The sequence below is a fragment of the Misgurnus anguillicaudatus genome, chromosome 8 (genome assembly GCF_027580225.2).
Source record: "Misgurnus anguillicaudatus chromosome 8, ASM2758022v2, whole genome shotgun sequence".
Taxonomy (NCBI): domain Eukaryota; kingdom Metazoa; phylum Chordata; class Actinopteri; order Cypriniformes; family Cobitidae; genus Misgurnus; species Misgurnus anguillicaudatus.
In genome coordinates, this window is record NC_073344.2 from 17198483 (window position 1) to 17212565 (window position 14083).

The 14083-nt window shown below is 39.8% G+C and overlaps 1 protein-coding gene across 1 annotated transcript in view; it reads right to left on the reverse strand.

The window, feature by feature from the left end:
• The window catches only part of cntn3b (contactin 3b), a 92228-nt gene that overhangs the window by 38348 nt on the left and 39797 nt on the right, over positions 1–14083 (reverse strand). Inside the window, exons 5-6 of the mRNA XM_055213570.2 lie at positions 10635–10730; positions 4225–4428 (exon numbers count right to left, since the gene is read on the reverse strand). Coding sequence (XP_055069545.2) covers positions 4225–4428; positions 10635–10730 — 300 coding nt within the window. The remainder of the gene's footprint in view (positions 1–4224; positions 4429–10634; positions 10731–14083) is intronic.

Consider the following 14083-nt stretch of genomic DNA (forward strand, 5'->3'; position numbering starts at 1 on the left):
GGCCGCCACCATGCCAGTTCACAAAGTGGCCGCCATCCTGCCTGTCCCTAAAATGGCCGCCACCCTGCCTGTTCCCAAAATGGCCGCCATCCTGCCTGTCTCTGCACCTGCACCTGTTCTCGAGAGAGCTGTCACCATTCCTGCACCTGTGCTTCAGAGGGCCATCGTCACCACATCACCTGCACCTATGAGTGCCATTGTACATCCTGCACCTATCGTGAAGATGGCCCCCATGCCTGAATCAACAGCCACAGAGGTATGCCTCATTGACTGTTTAATCTCTGAATTTGCCATAGCCCTGTGGTGCGTTTGGTCTGCCTTCTGCTCTGTTGTTCCCGAGGTTCCTCAAGGCCCTGCATCTGATCTGCCCGTCTCATCTGATCTGCCCGTCTCATCTGATCTGCCCGTCTCATCTGATCTGCCCGTCTCATCTGATCTGCCCGTCTCATCTGATCTGCCCGTCTCATCTGATCTGCCCGACTCATCTGATCTGCCCGTCTCATCTGAGCTGCCCGACTCATCTGAGCTGCCCGACTCATCTGAGCTGCCCGACTCATCTGAGCTGCCCGACTCATCTGAGCTGCCCGACTCATCTGAGCTGCCCGACTCATCTGAGCTGCCCGTCCTGCCTGATTCGCCTGACCCGCCTGATTCGCCTGACCCGCCTGATTCGCCTGTCCTGCCTGAATCATCTAATTCATCTGACTTGCCTGATTCATCTGACTCGCTCGCTTCATCTGATTCGTCTGTCCTGCCTGATTCACCTGTCCCATCTGATTCGTCTGACTCACCTGATTCACATGATTCATCTGGCTCACTTGGCTCACCTGTATTATATGACTCACCTGGCTCATCTGATTCACCTGGCTCACCTGATTCATCTGATTTGTCTGGTCCACCACCTGGGACTTCGCCACCCTGGGCTTTGGAAGCTTTTCCAAGTTTTTTTTGGGGGGGGGTAGTACCCGGACACAGGAAGGAGGCAGAGGACGCCGAGGCGGAGACCGAAGTGGACTCTGATCCTTCCTCTCCTTGTGTTCCAGGGCTATTCCTACCCAATGATCTAGCTTCATGCCTGCCCCACGACCCAGGTCCTAGCCTGCCCCATGACCCAGGCCCGCATCTGCCCCATGACCCAGGCCCGCATCTGCCCCATGACCCAGGCCCGCATCTGGCTCATGTTCCTGGACCATCCTAGTCATATGACCCAGGACCTCTCCTGAACTGCCCTGCCTTCGCCAAGAGGTCCTGGCCCGCCCGCCCACCCTCTATTGGACTGCATGTTTTGTTTGTTGGGCTCCGGGAGTCGCCCTTTAGAGGGGGGGTTCTGTAATGGTTTTGTTCTGTGTTTACTTGTGTTCTGTGTATTTTTGTATTTTGGACTTTTATTTTGACATCCTGTTCTGTTCTGGCTTTTATTTTGAAATACATCGCCACATCCTGTTTGTATCTGCCTGTTTTCTGAATCTGTTTTCTGTATCTGTTTTATCTGTTACCTGGATCTGCCTGTATTTTTGACCTGTGCCTGTTTTTGGATATCTTGCCTGTTTGCCGCCTGCCCTGTTATATTTTGCCTGTCTTTGGATTACGATTACTGGATTTACCTTTGGATTTGTTTGCTGGCCCTTATTGGGATTTTACAATAAACACCTTTTGCACATGAATTCACGTTTTCATCGCTTTCATTAAAGCACCACGTTACAAAAGCTGACATTTATTCTTAGTTAATTGTAAATTGATGTAATATGCTTATGACTTGCGAATGTAATGCTCAGTTAATTTAAATAAACCAGGCTTGATGACGTATGCAGCCCGGATATGCGACCTGCGTTAGACTGAATCCTTCGGCCGCACGCCGTGATAAACCTGCGATCTAATGCTTAGATTTGAAAGCCTGTTGAAGAACTATTCTCGAGGACATTAAAACAAGTCGCCAAGGAAGCGAAACAGGGATTTTAAAAGACAATGCGACAGGAAAAACATCAAGACCAAAGTCAATATTGGAGTTAGTTTTCCAAGATGGGGCTCATTGGACAATGAAGTTGCTAGGTTACTTCACCACAGGTAATTCAGCATATTCGTTTACATATATACAGTTTATGTTGTAAACTTGAAGTTTTATAGTTCCTTGGCTAACTATAGCATGGGTATGCGTAACACTTGTTAGTGTAAACATGCATGTGGTTTAATGTCTTGGAACAGCCACACGCCGTCTCTCCGCACATTTATGTAATCTGAGGTACTGAGATAAATGTTTTTCATCTTTTCTGACCTCTAACACAAACACACGGTGTACAGCGCTATTTTTAGCCTTTCATTGATAAAAGCGTCTGATCTGCGCGTATTTCGTTTCATTTTACAAGCGTGTGAAAGTTGAGCGATCTTATTTCACCAATATCAGAGAAAGCTCTTACATATAAACAGACATGTAATGTTTACTTAAACATAAGCATTGGACTCTGACATATTAGTTCGTGTCCATTTAAATCCGTCATTACTCTAGCTCATGATTAAATGACAGGAGAGGGACTCTGAAGAGAAGCTGTCGAAAATGGACAAAAAGAGACGGATTTAAACACCAAGTGTAAACGTAATGTGTCTCTCTCGTCCACTTGTGATCTGATCAATGAAAACACATCTTAATACCAAGTTTAACAGCCCGTGTGATATTTTCCTCGCGTCGATGAAAAAAGAAGTGTCTAAGCTACGTTTATGGTTGCTTTTTGTATGTGATTTTAAGCGGACATATCATGACAATCAGACTTTTTCCATGTTAAACATAAATCTGTGTGCTTTGATGGATCACACGCAAATGACATTGCAAATTGTTCATTTTTTTTTCATTGCTTTTGCTTTGTAACTACTGGAAGCCATGTTAACCTTGGCATGACACGGCCGGGCCACCGTACGAGTTAAAACGCGTTCCGAATGGGGGGGGGCTAGAAAGTAAAATTCAGTTGGTTGTCATATAGACTTTCACCGCTTGATGGGAGTAGATCCTACACAGTGGAGCTTTAAACTTTAAACAAGCAAAAATATCTGGGGAGAGTAAAAATTATAAAAATTATAATTTAAGCAAAATTTTCTCACCTAGTATTTTGCAGTGTAGTGTATACCTATTTATATACACTGGAAAAAAATGACTTTCTTGGTATTTTTGTCTTGTTTTCAGTACAAATGTCTAATCATTTCCAAATCAAGATGCATTTTCAAAATATAAAATTAAGTGAATTTGTGCTTAAATCAAGCAAAAAAAAAAAACCTGCCAATGGGGTAAGAAAATTTTTCTTGAATTTTTCTTGTTTACGAAAAAGTAAACTTATTTTAAGATTTTTTTCTTACCCCATTTATTTCTTAGTTTTTTGTCTAAACTACTATGCTTTTTTTCTTTTTAATAATTTTGCTTATCAAGAAAATGAATCTTAATGAATGAATCTAAGAATTTTTAGATATTTGTACTGAAACAAAACAAAAAAAATCACAAAAAAATGATTTTTAAGAAAAATGTTTTAAGTATTTTTTTCTTGTTTTCAGTAAAAAAAAATATCTAAAATTTTTTAAATTAAGATGCATTTTCTTGATGAGCAAAACGACCAAATTTAAGTGATTTTGTGCATAAAACAAGCAAAAGAAATCAAGTTTTTTTTCTTAAATGTAGTGTTTAAGAAAAATGTTCACAATTTTTTTAATAACCCCATTGGCAGATTTTTTTTTGCTTGTTTTATGCACAAAATCACTTAAATTTGATATTTTTGGTCTAAAAACTAGACTTATTTTCTTGTGTCGTCTTGCTCATCGAGATAAAGCATCTTAATTTAAGAATTTTTAGATATTTTTACTGAAAACAAGACAAAAATACTAAGAATTTTTTTTCTTAAAAATCATTTGTTTGCAGTGCACTTTCTTACTTAGTATTTTTTTTTTATTAAAATGTTTTTTTCTTGATGAGCAAAATGACCTAAGAAAATAAGTTTTAGTCAAAAACATAAGTGAATTCAAGCAAAAATATCTGCCAATAGGGGGAAAGTTTTTTAAAAATAAGTTTACTTTTTTCTTAAACACTCTCACCCCATTGGCAGATATTTTTTGCAGTGCAAGGAAGTCGTTTTTTGCAGTGTAGCAATCTGAATAGTTATTTTTCAATGCTTTGCTAATTTCAAGTTGTTTCTTTACATACTTCGCCAAGGAAAAACAACACACTTCTGGCTACTACGGCCTTCTTACCATCATTTCTTAGCACTAAAGGCGTCGGTGAACTGAAGACTCGGCCCTTCGTGATAGTATTGTTGACCACGCAGGTATAATTCCCCACGTCTGATGGTTCGACTTTCGCTATGTACAGATTCCCCGTCTCCTGGGATACAAAGCGCCGACTGTCTTGCTGGACGAAGTTAGGGTAGTCGTTGAAGACCCAGGTGAAGGTAAGTTCTAGAGAAGGTGTCACAAACAGAACATTAACTCCTGACATAGACCTTTATACTTTTAGAAAGGTGTTGAGTCACTTTGTTCGCTAAACTTTAACCTCGGACTGAAAGCGAGGGAGATGTGTCGTGTATAACACCACTCTCATATCCTCAGGGTGACCTGTAAGGCTTAGTAAACGGAGCATCTATGCCTTTGTGAGGCAGCGATAAAGAGAGCGAAACAAACTAGATTAAAGCGCCTCACTGGAGCTCTTATGACACGTGCCCTGTCCGGCTCATAGCAGTTGGGGACGAGGACTTCTCCGCCAGCGTCATTCATGCCTGGCTACCCCTCACTGGAAAGGACTGAACCAGGGAGAACCGAAGGCTCTGCCACAGTGCATTAGCGTGTCATCTGCATTACACTGGGTGGAGGGAAGGTCAGGAATGGAAACGATGGGGAAAGAAAAACCAGATGATGCAACTATTGCGGATAAACAAGGCATACAGTATGCCTGTCCCTCAAGAAGTGTTTCGGGGATCCAAACTGAAGCTAAGGAAACACTGTGGCAGGCCAGTTGAAGTGAGGTTGAACAATTACTCATAACCAGATTTCTAAGTCCAGACATGTTACCTTAATAAGAAGTGATAGCTTTTGTTGCAGACAAATCGAAAAGAAAGAAATTGCTACACGTATGGAATGATGTCCAAAAACAAACAAGTCAAACATAAATTGCATTCATAACTGAAACAGGAACGATTTCTTGTTGTACATAGTTATAGCTACATTTTTATGAGGATCTGTCAAACAATCGAGGTCTTCAGCGAGGGAAAATGGGCCAATCATTTTTCCAACATGCCAGAGTGCATGACATACCCTTTCTCTTGCGATACACAATATGCAACATGCTGTCTAAATAAAGATATTTTCACACAGTGAAGTGCACTAGAAATGCTGGACGAATAGCCCACAGCTTGAAAATAATCATTCTTCGAAGAATGAATAAATACATATACCAACAAAAGAACCTGCATTCATTGCTTTCTATAAAAGGTACAGAAAGGCATTTATTTATATGTTAATATGTAATTTCATATACTTTATTCAAAAGACTAAAGTTAGACTGACTGTGATAGATGTTGTGAGACAATAGTCAATCTATTCAAGATTAAACTTCCCATCCACTTCCCTCATTGGCAGTGGCGGCTCGTGACTGCTCTTTTGAGGTGCGCAAATTCAAAATACAGTATGTCTTCGGAGTGTCATGTGTGTTGCCCGTGTTTTCAAAATATTTGTTTGTTGCGTCATGTGAACCATGTGCATCGCGTGTTTTGTCAAAATAAGTGTCTGCTGCACACGCGTCAAAACCGTTTATGATAAAAGAGACGCTCACGTTCACAAAATACACGCAAGACACTCCCTTAACAGCGAACTCTGATTACGCATGAGATTATGCAAGTATCTGGCAAACGCGAGCGTCTCTTTTATCATAAACCCTTTAGACGGTTCTGCAGCAGGCACTTATTTTGACAAGACAACGCTCAGAATACATAAATAAAAAATTACAAACCACACACATGACGGGCTACATACGCCCTTGAAAAAGTAGTCACTTGCCACCACTGCTCATTGGCCTATCGAATAGCGCTTTCTATTGGATAGTACGGCCCGGAGCAGCTCGGTACTGCTCTCTTTTGGGGGGTTTCACCGAGTACCAGATATTTTTTAGCATTTACAATGATGTCACGGCAGTAGAGGCAGTGTAACTGTAACGCTTAAGCTGCATTCAGAATAGCAGCGACTAGCAGTAGCAGAGCGACGCGATCTAATTGGTTTCAATGAAAGCTTGGCGACATCCAGCGACACGAGCGACAGTGACCGTTGGCGACTGGATGGGGTGTGTCCAGTTGCGCGACAAAGTTAATAATAATAATAAGTTTTATTTATATAGCGCCTTTCCAGAGCTCAAGGACGCTTATATAAAAAAAGTTGAGACATTTTTAAATTTATGCAAATTATGAGCGACTTTCAGGAGCGACTACCAATGAGAACAAAGCAGTGGAGTTTACGTCACTCGCATCTTGTCAGTTACTGGAGTGGACGTTACTCTCGTTTGTTTGCATCACATTTACAATGATGTCACGGTAGTAGAGGCAGTGCAACTGTTACGCTTAAGTTGCATTCAGACTAGCAGCGAATAGCAGTAGCAGAGCGACGTGATCTCATTGTTTTTAATGAAAGCTTGGCGACTTCCAGCAACAAAAGCGACAGTGACCGTTGGTGACTGGATGGGGTGTTTCCAGTTGCGGGAAAAAGTTGATAATTTTTTTTTATTTATGCAAATTATGAGCGACTTTCTGGAGTGTCTACCAATGAGAACGAAGCAGTGGATTTCACGTCATCCATCCCTCGTCAGTTACTGGAGTGGACGTTATTCATTTGTTTATGACAACCAGATATAGAAACGCCTCTTTTGAAAAAGACAAGTGACACACAGCGACAAAGTTGCTTATAATGTGAATGTACCTTTACTCTCGTTTGTTTGCATCGCATTTACAATGATGTCACGGCAGTAGAGGCAGTGTAATTGTAACGCTTAAGCTGCATTCAGACTAGCAGCGACTAGCAGTAGCAGAGCGACGCGATCTAATTGGTTTTAATGAAAGCTTGGCGACATCCAGCGACATGAGCGACAGTGACCGTTGCCGACTGGATGGGGTGTGTCCAGTTGCGCGACAAAGTTAATAATAATAATAAGTTTTATTTATATAGCGCCTTTCCAGAGCTCAAGGACGCTTATATAAAAAAAGTTGAGACATTTTTAAATTTATGCAAATTATGAGCGACTTTCAGGAGCGACTACCAATGAAAACGAAGCGTTGGAGTTCACGTCATCTGTCTCTCGTCAGTTACTGGAGTGGAGGTTACTCATTTGATTATGACAACAAGATTAGAAATGCCTCATTTGAAATAAACGAGCGACACACAGCGACAAAGTCGCTTATAATGAGAATATACCTTAAAGCCCCATTCAGACAGCCAGTGACCATCAGTAGCAGAGCGACGCAATCTCATTAATTTCAATGGAAACCTGACGACTTCCGGCGACACGAGCGAAAGTGACCGTTGGCGACTGTGTGGGCGTGTCCAGCGACGCGAGAAAGTTAAGAAAAGTTTAACCTTATGCAAACGTTGAGCGAATTTCGGGAGCGACTACCAATGAGAACGAAGCAGTAGAGTTCACGTCATCCTTCTCTCGTCAGTTACTGGAGTGAATGGTACTCATTTGTTTATGACAACCAGATTTAAACACGCCTCGTTGCAAGAGACGCGCGACATACAGCGATAACGTCGCTGTCTGTCTGAACGAGGGGTGAGTCTATAATCCCAACCACTGTAAAGCGGCACTAAACTGCAATTGAAAAGCAAACCGGGGCAAAGTAAAGTGAGCGAGCCGCGTGTTGCCAAGCCGCATCGTACCAGTAAATAAACCAGTGGTGTAATAGAAATAATGGACAAGAAGATTATGGGTAGTTTGAGATTACAAAATATGGAAGATCTGTAATGTGGAACAAAGAAATATTGCTTTTTTAAAAAGCATTATCACCTACTTTCCATTTTCCTACATTGAGCTTATTCAGCATTCCCCTAGGAAAATAATACGTATCGGATGATTTGAATATTACCAGTGTAGAACAATAAACTGTACCTTTCTTTATAATGACAAAACAGGTTGGTAATAATAACCAATGTTTTTGAGTTTAGCAATCTGAACACAGCTAGATCATGGTTAGTCTGATATCATGTATTCCAGCACAAACTTCAATTTTAAACAGTTGAACATCTACTTCCTATTTTACGAAGAGCACTTTCACAATTGCCTTGGGAAAAGTTTGCTTAGATGTCTCAAATATTAAAATATAGTAAAAAATATCGCTTCCTTCATAATGATAAAACAGGTTGGTAATAATAACCAATATGTGCTTGAATTCAGCAATCTAAACAGACAACTACGTTATTGCTTGTAGTTTGATATCATGACATTTTGATGCCAAACAGTAAATGTGGAGCAAGAAAACTTGCTTTTTGAAAACTTTGATCTTGTACACTCTAAAAACAAATGGTACTAAATAGCACTGAAAGTGGTTCATTGTATTATAATCATAGGGGAACCATTTAGCACCTAGTTTGTAGTACCTGTGTAGCACCTGTGTAAAACCATATTGTGCAATATAGAACCATATCTGGTGCTTTAGTGGTGCTATATCACCCCCAGATGGTTCTTCATAGGTGCTTTACAGGTGAATATAGGCCTAGCACTAAAAATGGTTCCCCTATGATTAGGAGCTTTTAGTGCTATTTTTTTTGTGTACTGTTTTACAACAAAGAACATATTCTAGGAACATTGCTCTAGGAAACAATGGTTAGTTAGATGTTTCGAATATTACCAGTGTACAGCTTTCCCAGTAAAACAGGTTGGTAATAATAACAAATTTGTGTTTTGAGTTCAAAATTTGAATAGATAAAGTGCAACTATATTGTGAAACTTAATGTGCAGCTCTACCCTTTTCTTTCAAAACTTCTTATAGTTAAAAACACCAACTTTAAATCAGTTTAAAATGTGCAAAGCGTAGCGTTCTCCTTTGCATTCACAATGATACACAATCGATTGCTTACTCTTCTAAAAACATATTTGCTACTAACTTGGTTGAGCATTCAATTTCAGCTGCTTATTTCCATTTGCCTCTAGATTCAGGTCTGATTGAAAAGAAAGTGATTGAAATGAGAACACAAATTGAAGCCAAACAAACAAATGCTTGATCCGCAATCCATAGGTAATGAGTTTGGTCTATACCTAACCAGCATGCTTACACTGAATATAATGACCGTCAGTGATTTAGAAAACGTGTTTGCACACAACAAATTGATTACATTTCTGCCTTTTTAAGCACTTTTGAATTATTTAGGTCTGTCTTTGTAACCATAGTTACCCAATTGTAGTAAGTTTTCAATTGCTGCTGAATTAAAGAGATACTCCATCCAAATACCAAAATTACCCCATGATTTATGGGCGTTCCACATGGTACGCGACAAGCGGTGGATTCGCCGCACGGCTACAGCTTTTCACATGTAGTGGAAGCGTTTTGTGCATGCCCTGAAGAGCTGTGGAAGGGGCAGGATTTTGGGTGCACAAGCAAGGCATGCCAACCAACTCCACTCCATCCTGTTACCGCCCATGTTTTGTCGCTTTCTGTACGTCTCCTATTGAAAATTAACTAGACACTTGCGACTACCGCACACCGCGTGAAACGCCCATTACTCACTTTCAAGCAATCCGAGATACACATGTCCATCATCTTTCAGAAAAACACATTTGGAGTCATTTTAGTAAATGTCCTTGCTCTTCCAAGCTGGTAGGAAAAAAACAGGGATCAGGGAACAACGCATGAGGCAAAGATGGCATCGTTACGGGAAGCTAGTTATTATAGTTTATAAAGTTTAAAATATGGATTTTTTTTCTTACAAAATTCCATCGATTACCCGCAAAAGACCTTTATTAACCCCTCAGAAGCGTGTGGATTACTTCTGTGGTGGATGAATGCACATTTTTGGGCTTCAAAGTTAGAAGTTGTTCCCTGATCCTTGTTTTCTCCCTGTTATAAAGCCTAGAAGAGCAAGGATATTTACTAAACTAACTCCAAATGTGTCTTCTTATACAAAACGCTCCTCTTCTGGGTTTTCTAATTAAACAAATGCTTAATTACAGACTTGTCTCTGCAAACTATAATTGCCGGCCTATGAAACAAATTCACATCTAATTTCAGACATCTCATTTGTCGCAGTAATTGTTGTGACCTCTAATTGATATTGATGTCTCTCACTGCATCGCTCCTGTTTGTACTCGCCGTCTAATGACTTCTGTCCAATTACGGCTGCTTGAATTACAGCCGCGGTTTTGAGCTCAAACCGATGGGTAACAATAGGCTGGAAGCCCATATGTGCCAGAAGCACAAAAAATATGCAAAGATGCATTGACGTCACTTCTGGTTCCAGCATGTAAAACAGCACCCAAGTGTGAACAGGCCATAACATACAGTACTTCCATGAAGCGTAAAACCAAAAAGTAGCACAAAACGTCTGGTTTATTCTAAAACCCCTAGATTTAGATGATAAAAGCAAAAAGTCTAATGTTATTCAATATAACACAATACATAACAACACAGACTTACCTCCAGAGTGCAAAGGCGTGCCACACAATAAAACGACACCCTGACCTTCCCTCACATTGACAGCACTTCTTGTCTGTGTTTTGAAGTTTTCCAGATCTGTAACAGATTAGTGCATATTGAGATTTACTGTGTTTTTAAATTAATAAAAAATTGATTTTATACATATAATGGGGCGGTTTCCCGGACAGGCTTATATTAAGTAGTTTTTACAAACACAATACTGGTGTACATCTTGAGAAAAAACAATGGCACTGATATATCGTCGCTGCCCGATGAAACTCACATATGTCCAAAACAGTTACTTTTCAGGAAGTGAAAAAACACTGTATATCAAAAGCAGTTGAATGTATCGTTGTCATACTTGGTACGGCATCTTTACATATTCTTGCCAGTGTAATGATATAATCCACATTTGACCAAAATTGAGTTTAAATGGACATACGTGCATATTTTACAGTAACGGTGGTCGATGCGCATTCTTCCGATCATTAATTAGAATGGCCAAGTCGTGTTTCATACTGACAGATCAATACGCTCAGTTTATAAAATAGCCTACGTCTTTATTAAATAGTTTATTAAATACGCTTAGTTTATTTAATATTAATTATACATTTATTAAATGTCTCTTGCAAACTATGAGGGGACAATGAATCAATACACTGACATGGTAATGCTAGACAGATACTTTGTTTGCACAGTCCTACTGTAATTTTGTCATTCCTAGACATACGTCTGGCGTCAGGGGGGAAACGTTTACCTCAATGAAGGAAAGTCATTGTCTCACCAGGCTATGTTTATTCGGCTGTCCAGACCGGCGAGATGCTTCCACAGTGCGGGAGATACACGGCGTGATTGACAGCTTTGACACCAAATGGATATACGTGAAAATCAGCTATCATGATTTTACAACTTTTCATTGGCCATTTAGATATGTGAAGCATACTGTATACGGAAATTAACCTGGACATTCAATCCGTCAAAAAATCTCAAAATCGGCAAAATGGACATACGTGGTTTTCATCAGACAGCAACGATATGTTAAAATATTATAGCAGCTCAAACATACATTTTTCTCTGAGACTAGAATAAGCTGTGTCCAGGAAACCGCCCCAATGAGTTTTTTTTTAACTCTGTCCCCGCCATTGAAAAGTTATCTCGTCAAAATAAGAGAAAACATTTGCATAAAAAAACGTGTTCCTGATAAATTTTATGTTAATCTGCAATACCGCGATTATCCACAAGATATCCACTGAAGCAAAAACGTTATTTTCTAATTTTAAACTCTTTATATGTTTTGATAATCGTTCTGAATCAGATCGTTCTGAATTCACAAAAATGCTATTATTACAGCTTTTTGCTTAAAAATTTTTATTTTTTAATAAAAATAACAATATTTAAGAGTTTATAAGCATAGAAAAAATATAGATAGGATGAAACGTTTTTTTTTTCCTGATTTGTTTGTTTATTGTTTGTTTGAAAACAGAGGATCTGTTCTTTCATTTGATATATTGTATGTTTATATATTTTTAGAAGAACACTTTACTGGAAGGCATTTTGTGAAAATCACAAAAAATGCAGACGGGCAAAATTTCAAAAAATGGCTGGCGGGGAATGAGTTAAATATTAAAAAACTTTTGAATGACACATAAAAGGTCAGAGCTGTATGGCCAGATGGTCAAAGTTTGGCTGGTTAGCACAGACTGTTACACCTGCTGACAGATATTATGCTACACCGTTCTTTTCTCCATTCACAGCATGCTGAAAAGTGGTATTCTGATGAAATCAAAAGTATTTCATTATACTAAAGTAGATGTTTTACCAGTGCACGGTTCACTTGGAAAGCTTTAAAAAGTTCACTTTGAAAAAAGTATATCCTTGGCTGCTCCCATTGACAAGGCTTTTGTTGAAAATAGCATGAAAGGTTTTCAAAACCATATGAAACCACATATTGCATTTTCAAGTTTTTCTTTAAAATGATCTTTTTCTTATCAATCTGCACCCTTTTTGTCACTGACCCAGTTGTTCTGCATGCAAAACATTTTTTATTACAAAACCAACACTTTACGTAATAGCTAAACTAATAGAGACTCACTGTTCACTGTAAGCACCAGTGAATCACTCGATTTATGAGAAAGCTAAAACTGAGGAAAACCTAATCCAAAAAGTTTGAAAACAGCCCTGGGTGTCAAACAATGCAGTCTGGGGAGGTTTGGACAGCATTACGGTATATGAACATGGGATGCTAACATAATCTCCACCTACAAGAGCGACAAGCTACATCATTACCGGACAAACCCTAATATTTCAGCAGCCTCCTTGTCAATACATATCAACATGATCCATCCCAACAAATTAACACTAGGAGAGAAAGTTGGCAGATAGCTCATCCCCCCATTGTGATAACTTGTCCCATGACAGAGAGGGCCAGCTTTAACCATGCCAATTCGGCAACCTTAAGCAAACAGCCAAGAGTCACAGTCTCCAACACAAACAGCAGAGTCAATGTGACCGATAAGACAAATTACAGAAAAGAAACGAGGAGAAGAAAACATCAGGATTAGGGAGAGGTGGGAAAGATTAATGAGACGTCCCCCGATGGCAGAAAAAGAAGACTCGCACAGCAGAGACCCGTGGACTTTCTGTAACAGGATGAATGTCTCACAGCTCGAAAGCCACTGCTTCTGATTTATGGTCTCTTGTGTTCGAATCTATAAGGCTCAACTCACGTGACAGATGCAGACCGCAGGCCAGACATCTTCACAGTAAATGACATTGTTACTTAAATGAAAGACATTAATAGGAGGATGGTGAGGTCGAAGAGCTGAGGGTTGCTTGCATAACTCATACATACTGTATGGTTGTGCAGAATTTCTAAGTAACCTTGTCTTGACTATGGTTATTTTTTATAATAAGTCTTTACATTTATATAGCACTTTTCTGCAGCATTCAAAGGGCTTAACGTATGGAAAGAGGAATTCTTCTCAACCACCACCAATGTGCAGCATCCATCTGGATGATCTGATGGCAGCCATACTGCGCCAGAACGCCCACTGCACACTGGCTTATTGGTGGAGAGGAGACAAAGTGATATAGCCAATCAGTATATATGGGGATGATTAGTAGGTTAATGGGCAAATTTGGCCCAGATGCAAGGGTACACCCCACTCTTTTCCGAAGGACATCCTGGGATTGTTAATGACCACAGAGAGTCAGGAACTCGGTTTAATGTCTTAGCCGTAGTTCACTGACAAGCTAGGCAACATTGCGTTTATTAACGCATGCGATTTGACCCTTACGAAAATTCATATAATGTTTTTGTGGTGTATTGATTACTATTAGCAAACCATGTTTTTACTACACTAACCATAGTTTAACCATAGTTTTTGATTTTAACCCTAGTAAAAACACGGTTAATTTTTGTAAGGGTAGCTTGTCAGTGAACTATAGGG